We start from the raw sequence: 9701 nt of genomic DNA on the forward strand, positions 1-9701 counted from the left end.
TTGCCATGGAAACTATTGTATTTCCCTCCAGTGCCATTGGTACGGCTGACATGAGCATGTATCTGCTATTTCCATCATTATTCAACACCTCAGCGCAGTCACAGGACACACACACACACAGGGGAGCTGAGGAGCAGCGTATTAACAAACACAAAGGTTCTTCTATGTTCGACTCTTAAAAATATCACAGTAGTATTGCTATCATCACATCTTGGGCTATTATACATGAAACTCTCAGGGCATTGTTGATCATTTTGTTCCTTAGTCCCCATGAACATTGTTTGCCGATGAAACTAATTTCAAGGTGAGAAAATATGATACTTATCATCGTTTTCTCGCTGCACGCTCATGAAACTAGGTCATTAAACTGTACCCACAAATTCAACCCAACATGAGTGCAAAGACTTTCCAGTTTAAAGAACATGGCAAATATTACTGATGTGAGATCTAAAAGAACAAAACACAAATACACAAGCATAAGCCAAGTTTAGTCAAGCAATTACTTATTTTCCAGACGCATGTAGCAATGTCTTTATTCTCTTCACTAAGCAGAAGTTTCCATTTTGTCTTGTGCGTTGCGTCTGTTAAAAGTTAAACTGCTAAAAAAAACTTTCTGGGCTCTCGGACATTTTAATTATTCAACATCTGATGTTGTAATTGCTCTTGTAACACTTGCACTTAATTCCATTACTATTTAATTGCTTTTCTTGTGCAAAATCTCACAATCAGTAGCATTCAGAATGATAATAAAGACAATTAAAAAACATTAGAGAATGTTAAATCTTCTTTTAAAAAAAAAACAAAAAAAACTAATTATAATATTATTTATATAATATGATGACATTAAACACTTCACACCCACAACAAATGCACCAGTGTGTATTGCATGGGCTGGGCTCTTGTAAATGTTAATCTCACCTCATTAACTTTAACCACTGGAATTCTTTTCTTTTCTACAAATCAATAATCCAGCTTTGTGAGAGGGATTTTGCCAGATTGAGCATCGAGGGGGATTTTGGTAAACTAAGCATAAGGAGAAAGAATCAGAGAAATCCTGGATGAAGTGATTTTTCCGATTTGCAATTTTTTGGATGCTCCCGTGCATATCAGATGGACCTGATGTGACCTGCAGCGGGCCTGTCATGATAGTCAAAATAAGAACCCCAAGTCCATGTGGATCTTGTGCCAGTGAGGCACTAAGACCCAGTGGAGGGGAGGGAAGGCGGGTGCCCCCCCCCGCTGCCTGCCTGTCTGCGCTACACGAATCTGCAGTTTCTTTGGTCGCATGCTGGCGATAGCACGTGTGTGTGTGTGTGTGCAAGAGTGTGTGAGTGTGAGAGACAGAGCCCCTGCACTCTTTTTTTTTTCCTTCCATCTCAACCTTCTGCTTCTGCTCTGTCTCTCCACCTCCAATCTTGCTGCACGAGATCTAAGAGGACGGAGGTGTGCGTTGTGTTTTTGAAGGGAAGAGGAGGGGGAGTGGGGGTGGTCAGGATGATGACGAGATGAAAGGGGCCAGGTGAGGAGGAGAGCAGGAGTGCCCCTTTCCTCTTTCCCCCTTCTCCTTCTCTCTCTCTCTTGCTCTCGCTTCCTCTCTCTCTCTCTCTCTGTGACGTGGTGTGTGTGCGTGTTTGCTGTGTGTGCTTGAGAGAGAGAGTGAAACAGGTCGGCTATGCTTCAGCAGACTGGACTGTGAACCTGCACAGGAGGAAGCAGCCCTTTCCAGATTGAGGTATGTCACTGAATTGTCATCACACGCATTTCCACAATACCTGCGCCACGTGGGGAGATTTGTGATTGAGTGAAAGACGGGATGCTGAAGGCGGTAGAAACTGACTCAAGGGGCAGCGTATTCTCTCATCAAATCACACATTACGTTAACGTATCCACATTAAAGGACAAGGACGTGTGAGAATAGATATTCTCGTCTCATTTAAAACCCTGTTTTTCGCTTGCATGTTGCTGCTGAGAAGTGAAAGTGCTTTGTAATGAAAAAGGACACTTGAACAACAGGCTTGTTTTCTGCTCACGGTAAACACAGTGTCATGTGCATATGATAGGGTCATATGGTTTTCAGTCAGCAGTTAGAGAGATTTCGCACAACCTTAGGCTGAAGCTTTGTATGAATTTTGTGCAGCTCTTAAAGCAACATAAACTGGGCAAGTGTGAGTTGAACGTCGCACAACAGCTTGTGCTGGTTTAGAGTCCTCGAATCTTTCTCCAGTTTTTGCCAGTAAAACTTTCATAAAGATTAAAGATCCTTTGAGAGTTTATTCCACTTCACTTTGGAGAGTTACACTGATGATAAATGTTTCCATAAAGCAATCAGGGCTGATTAGACTAAGACCCTCCAGAAGACTGCTCCACGCTTGTCTCTGCATCACAGATGAGCTGCTTTTTAAAAAAAAATTCAGCTGAAGGTGACTCTTTCCCTTTGACCGATTCAGCAAAGGCCACCTACTTATGCTTCTGTGTCTGACTGGTGGCTGTTGTGCTCGATGTGCATACGTGGGCAGGAAAAGAAGAGGTGCTTTGCAGGGATGTCACACTTGTGAAATGGAAAACTTGCACCTGCAGCTGTGCAGCATATGGAAATGTACCGAAGGCTTTGTGCTCGTTCCACGGCTTTTATAGCGCGTGGGGTTGAGCGCAGGTGAGGTTGCGACAGTAAACAGTGCAGGATCTACTCCAGTAGCAAACACTAATACGGACAGCTGAAGGTGCTCTTCTTTACTTCACATCCCTTTTAGGCAATTTTAAAATGCATACTTTTTCACTCAGAAACACATTTAATACATTACTGTTAAAATACAGCGTAGATAATTAAGAAACTGTTCAGAAGTCCTATCAGAACTTTTTTATAAAAAGAAAGTAAAACAAACACTTTGTTTTACATGTCAGGATTGCACTTGATGATCTTTTCGACCCAGCGGTGATCTGTGAGTTTTGCAGATTATTTTCTATTTCAGTTTAGATCTTCTGTCAGTTAAGGAGAGCATACGGTTTACTCTGTGCTTTGAGCCTCTCCCTGGGGTTTCAGCTGCCCTGAAAAGACACATCTGATGATTCAAAAACTCAAATATGTAGTAAATGGTGACTTATGGTTATATGCTAGGCTACAAGCAGGACTGGATCAAATCTGATAGGTTTACATTTAAGTAGAAGAGCTAAAATTAATCAACTTGAAATTAGAAAAGTTACAGAGCAAAAAAAAAAAAGGGAAAAAGTGATTTTTTTAGGATATTAAAATCAAATGATCAAATTCTATAACTACTGCCTTTTAATCTATAATTTTGCAATTTTGTAATCACTTATCAACTGCACACGTTTTATCCACTGAAAGTCAAGAGAGGATGCTTCAAAAAATCTTCTGTGTTATACAAAAGAAAATAAATCAAATGTAATATTTGTTGTGGCCACCAGTTAAAACAGCAGTTCTCCTCAGTATATTTAAATCTGGCCCTTTGTTTAGGGTTAATTTTACATTTACATTGCACATTACATTGACCAATCAGATGCCTCAGTGATATCATTGCATGATTTTTCGTTTGTATAGAATATTATTTACCTTTTAAATTAGTCTCAGACAACTAGTTTTACCTTTTTTCATTCATTGTGGCAAGATGAGTCTCAAATGTTTATCTTCAGCAATACCTGACTGAGCTGGACTTTCTATTTTGTTTCAGATCTTTTGTGGTGTTGTTAGAAAGAGGACGTCTTCCTTAAGAGTTCTGTTACGCCCGTGTTTGATCATCTGCTGAGCTTTGGGCCAAGGTCTATGGAAGTGAGGACCTGTAGGGTTCAAGCTGCCATGACAGAAACCACTGCCTGAGCTTCTCAGCGATACTCTACGAAAGGGGAGGATGGGTGATGGGCCCGTGAAATTCAGCGGACTGTCTCCTCTTTATCCCATCCTCTCATGGAGCGTCCTGTCACACCAAGCCCCTCCTGGAACACTTCTTTCTCCCTGTTTCCACCCTCACTGCAGCCAAACATCTCTAATGTCACCTCACCCACGACGAGCATCCCAGGTGGGATAGATTTGAATCGCTCCTTGGCACTGTGTGCTATGCTCATTATGAACATGCTTGCAGTGGTGGGCAACTTGGCTGTGATCATTGTCATCACCAAAACGCCGCAGCTGCGTAAGTTTGCCTTCGTGTTCCACCTCTGTCTGGTGGATCTGGTGGCAGCGCTGGTGTTGATGCCTCTGGGGATGCTGTCAGATCAAATCCTGGTGGACGAAGCGCTGTGTCGGAGCTACCTCTGCTTGAGTGTATGTCTAGTGAGCGCTGTCATCCTCACCATATGTGCGATCAATGTGGAGCGCTATTACTACATTGTCCACCCCATGCGTCACGAGGTAAAGATGACAGTGGGGGTGGTGGTGATGGTACTAATAGGAATCTGGATTAAAGCTGTTGTCATGTCAGTACTTCCACTCCTGGGCCGGCTGCTCCAGGGAAACCAGGGTCTGGGGGCTTCTTCCCTCCTCGTTCCCACTCAGAGACACTGCTCCCTCCACTGGACAGGTGGCGGGATCACACGCCTGGTCTTCATGGTTTTCTTTACAGTCATCTATTTTCTGTGCCCTATGCTGATCATACTGGTGGTCTACTGCAACATGTTTAAGGTGGCACGAGTAGCAGCCATGCAGCACGGCCCCCTCCCCACTTGGATGGACACTCCAAGACAACGATCCGAGTCTGTGAGCAGCCATTCAACCATGGCGGCCAGCCTCGGAGGAACTGGTTCCCGCACCACCCCTCAAAGGACCTTCAGTGGGGGGAAGGCTGCAGTGGTTCTGGTGGCGGTGGGAGGCCAGTTCTTCTGCTGCTGGCTGCCATATTTTTCGTTCCACCTTTACTCGGCTGTAGTGTCTACCTCCCCTGCTTCATTAGCCCAGCTGGAGGATGTGGTGACATGGATTGGCTACTTCTGCTTCACATCCAACCCCTTCTTCTACGGTTGCCTGAACCGTCAGATCCGCGAGGAGCTGAGCCGCCACTTGGCTTGCCTTTTCAAGCGCGCTGGGCCCAGAGAAGGAGAGCAGCTGCCCAGCCGAGAGGCCTCTATTGAGGAAAACTTTTTGCAGTTCCTTCAGGGCACTGGATGCAATCTGGAGCCCTGCAACTCTCACAGCAGAGCCAGCCTAGAGTTGCCAGAGACTGAGGATCTTCAGGAATCAGCTGTTCAGCAGCACATGCCAGCTGACTTCCACATCCCAGGGCAGATCCTTGAGGAAACCTCAGAGTTCATACAGCAGCAACAGCTGAACAATGAGCTCCATGTATCAGAGAACTGCTTCAAAACTGTACCAGAGCTGTAGCCGACTCATGTACGCACTCTTCTGCCATACAATAAGCCAATAAATATATTTAGTTTTCTTCATATTTTTTATAATTTGTTGAATTAATACATCTCTAGCTGATGCTACAAAGTGCTTTAAAGCAAAGTGAACTGTAAACACGGTATCTTCTTGGAAGAATTTAAGTTATGTAGCTTTTTTAGTGAAAGACAGACTTCAATATATCTTGTGCTTCATTTTACTTTTAGCCCAACAGTCAGATGCACTGTAGCATCACATGCTTTAAGAGCCATACGGTGTGAGGCCGCTTCTGTGTCACATCAGTGGACAAACACCGAGCCCTTGTTGTGCTTATCATAGTCCAGTGAAGTGACAAATGTCACATAAACATAAGAAGTGTGGAAACTTTGTCAAAGCAATGTTCATAGTTGTCAGTGTTTTTATTACGCACTGTTAGAGCCATTCAAAAGAACTTTTCGCAGAGTGTTTAGTTTTGATATGCATTCATTTAAATGTGGATTCCCCGCTGAATATGCAAAGACAATGCACCATACAAAGTTCATCATATCAGCCCCTCTGCCCTGCCATCTGCATTTTCGCCCTCCTGGTTATTGTTTAAAATGAATTCACCAAGAGATGAAAATTTTCTCTCATCATTGTGTATTCAGAGCAATCAGTTCAAGGTTTTACTGCTGGGTCTTTAAACCAAACATACTTTATAACCGATTTAACCAACAAACACTTTCATCATTAAAAGACAGAGCACCGCCCCAGGCACTCGTACGTGCACCAACAAAGTGTTTGCAGAACAGCCAGTTTGTTTAAGTAAAAGATTCTTAGTTCCTGTAGCTGTCACTGCCAGTTTGTTAAGTGAGTAAAGAATCTGTTTTTATCATGTATTTATTCCACTTGCACATCTCATTACACCAAGGAATTAATGCAAAAATGTTCCTCCATATAGAGTTTAAAATATTCATCGCGCTGAACAGGGATCATTTCACAGCTGTTACTGCTGCTGGTATTTATAATAAACAGGCTGACAGAGTATTTTTAACCATTTTCCAGGAACGTTATTATCGTGTTTATCTGTTCTTAGTCTTGTGATTATCACCTCCTCACCAAAATCATCTCACATTGGCAGACTCGTGATTGCAACCCCTCCTCCTCCTCCCCAGCCCCCCCACTCAAAGAATTGCTTTAATTGTTTCGATAGAGGTGGCGTTAAGGATTTAGGCTGTAAAGAAGGAAAAACAAAAAACTGACTACAGCATTAAAACAGCTGAAATACGGCTCGGGATGAACAGATTCGCACACCAGTACTAATTACCCTGTAATGTCTGCACTGTTTACAGGTAAACATAAGGAGCTGTGTGAGTGCTCTCGTGTTTGTGCAATAAACAACCAGGGCTTGTTGTGGCTACATAGAGCACAGAGGTGTGGCAATGCTTACACATGGAAAGCTTTGCCTTTGGCCTCATTCAAACGGCAGATGGAAGACATTGGCGATACTTTTTCTGATCTCAGGTGGAATACAAACTGTTTGCACAAGTCACACGAGAAGTGACAAACGTTCCAAAGACAAATTACAAGGCACAAGTCTCTTGCTAAACACTTTCTTTCTTTCTTTTTCTTTTTTAAATACTTCCTATCTATTGCTGCCTTCATCCATTCTGGACTGCCTCATACCGGACGGACGGCAATGATCACAAGACACTAAACACAAGGCGCGCAGGAGAAGGTTCATAGCTTGCTGGGAGTCAGAACAAAAAAAGGTCTCTTTGTCAGGGAAAGGCATAATGTTCTTTAACTATCTTGCGATATGACTGTGCTGCATGTTGTTTTTCAGGCAGGGTTGCCCCATCAGCTTCTCTTAAAAAGAGCTTTAACGTGAAGCCCTACCTTAAACTTAGCAGCGACGAGCGAGTGACATACAATCACTGGCATGATGCTCAGATTTCTTCTGTGTTTATTTATTTTTTAATAATTTATTAACAGCTGATAGACTGCTAAAACCTTCCAAATGCAAAACTATTACACAATTTATTTATTTTAAAAAAATAATTTAAAACTGACTCGATTTATTTCACTTGCACTGCTGAACGGGGGTTTAATCTCTTTGGATTGTCTCTGTTTTTTTTCTGTGGAGTATTACTTTATTATTTTTATGATACAATGCTGTAATAACTTCAGTGATATTTCCCACAGTCTGGGGTCATTACAAAACCCCTTATACCGAGAGAACATCAATCCAACGCTCAATCATCTGGTTTCCATTACTCTAGCGGCAAAATCGCCCAGACCAATCTCATTAAATGCTTTAAGCTGTCTTTCTGTGACCATCTGTTGATTGCGAGGACAGAGAAATAACCTGGTCTGAAGGTGAACTGCAGATAATATTCTTACCTTTGGGAGAATTCTGGACATCATTAAACAGAGTTTTGTTTGTACTGTAAATCATCAGTACAGTGGTGATGTTTTCCATGTTCCTCTGTGTTTCTCTTTTTCGCACTTCAGCTGCAAAGGCAGCTCCTATTCTTAATTCTTAAGATTTTGTTTGTCTCCATGTTAAGATTTTGCTGTGTACCTCCCTCCCTCAACTGAAATCATTAAAGATGCAGCAAGAAGATTAACTTGAGTGTTGCTGGTTGAATTTGTAGTTGTAGACATATTTTTTTTTCCAGATCAATAACTGCATCAATCGCATGAGCAACCCCATCAATCATCTCCTTTCTCTCGTGCCCTCTAGGTACCTCCTGCTCTTTACCTCTGCGTGTGTCCTTGCACACACGTGTGTGTGCGTGTGTCCTTGCACACACGTGTATGTGTGTGTGTGATGTAGGTAGGGGGTGAAATGAAACAGTAGGACAGGATGAAAGAGGAGTGACATTTTGAGTAAGGTGGGATGCTGCTATCCCTCAACAAAACACTGCCCCCATGCTGGACTTTTATCACAAATGTAGCAAAACCTGCGAGCTAGTAAGACAACACAGCCATATTGCATCATACACACAACAGACCTCATTCTCCTCATGTCATTTACCAAACACACTCTCTCAATTTGGCATCTATTTACGCTGCAGCATCCCTCTGACATGTCAGTACTGCAGCAGCTGACCTGTACAGCTGACCCCTCCACCACCCCAACATCCACCTGCAGGATTTAGGAGGTCACAGTTAGATCCACTATTTGCTCTAGAAAGACAGAGTTGTTTGCAGCTTCACCTCTGTACACCACTGCAGTGGTGCAGAATTTCAGCTTAAAATCAGTGGATTTTACAAAGACCTTGCATGAGCTGTTGAGGAATTGCAGCCATTCTTATGCTAAGTCCCACATTTTCAGAGGCTCAAATTTAACCGGACAGTTGACTGACAGGTACTTTCATGCCCAGATGAAGGCTGTTCCCTTGTTATTTCATGCCAAATGGAGCAGGCATAACATCTGAAGTTGATTCAAAGTGTTTACTTTGTTTTGTTTTTTATAGCTGTCACTTTAATGTTAATTATGAGACCTAAAGAGTGAAGGAAATCATCATTAGGCTGAAAACCCCCCAGAACACCATCAGAGAGACAGCAAAAACCTACAATGTGATGCATTGTTAAAAAGATTGAATTCACTGATCAGCGTAGCAACACTAAATAGCCTGAAAGACCACAGAAGATAGCTAAAGTGCATTAGGCCAAAATTCTTTTCATTGTTTAAGAAAAATAGCTTCTCAATTTCTAACCATGTCAAGACGACACTCGCGGAGGTTGGGGTATCATTGTCAAGGTCTACAATCAAGAAATGCCTTCATGAATGTAAATGCAGAGGGTTTACAATCAAGGTCTACACTGAAGACCAGAAAAACCAGGTGAGACTAGAAGACATCTAAAAGCACTCACACTCTCTGCTCAGATACATCCAAACGCCACAAAACTGATCAGACAGCGCTTCACGGTGCAAATGGATAATGTACCCAAAACAAACTGCAAAAGCAACTGAAGAGTTTTTCAAGGCAAAGAAATGGGATATTCTTCCATGGCCGAGTGAGTCACCTGATCTCTGATGGGGATTGTGTATAAAATGTCTGTAATTCCTGATAAGTTAATGCAAAGCTTTTGTTAAAAACCTTGAATTAAAGCTGAAAAATCTGCTCTTCAGTCTTAATGGTTTGATCTATAATCCACCGTCATTGTCTCTTTGTCCAACAAATTAAGGACCCAACTGTATTTAACTTATACTTTCCATTATCACGTGTAACAATTTTTGGGTGGAATGATAGTTTAAAAAGTCTAGAGGCCAGCACAAACTATATTCTGCTGCTGTGATGAAATCATTTAATTTGTGAACTTTCTGACTGAACTTGGGGTTCTGCATTGACAGCCTTATCATTAAATGCACAAATTTCACAAA

General features: G+C 42.3%; 1 protein-coding gene across 1 annotated transcript; it reads left to right on the forward strand.

The window, feature by feature from the left end:
* Window positions 1-1613: 1613 nt before the first annotated feature.
* On the forward strand, window positions 1614-7922 carry gpr61 (G protein-coupled receptor 61). Its single transcript, XM_085444558.1, has 2 exons — window positions 1614-1732; window positions 3687-7922. The coding sequence occupies exon 2, from the start codon at window positions 3920-3922 to the stop codon at window positions 5327-5329; it is 1410 nt and encodes a 469-aa protein (XP_085300684.1). The 5' UTR covers window positions 1614-1732; window positions 3687-3919; the 3' UTR covers window positions 5330-7922.
* Window positions 7923-9701: the final 1779 nt, after the last annotated feature.

The sequence above is a fragment of the Copadichromis virginalis genome, linkage group LG20 (genome assembly GCF_057382275.1).
Source record: "Copadichromis virginalis isolate Kocher_CV1m ecotype Utaka linkage group LG20, C_Virginalis_male_GT1.1, whole genome shotgun sequence".
In the NCBI taxonomy this organism is placed as follows: Eukaryota; Metazoa; Chordata; class Actinopteri; order Cichliformes; family Cichlidae; genus Copadichromis; species Copadichromis virginalis.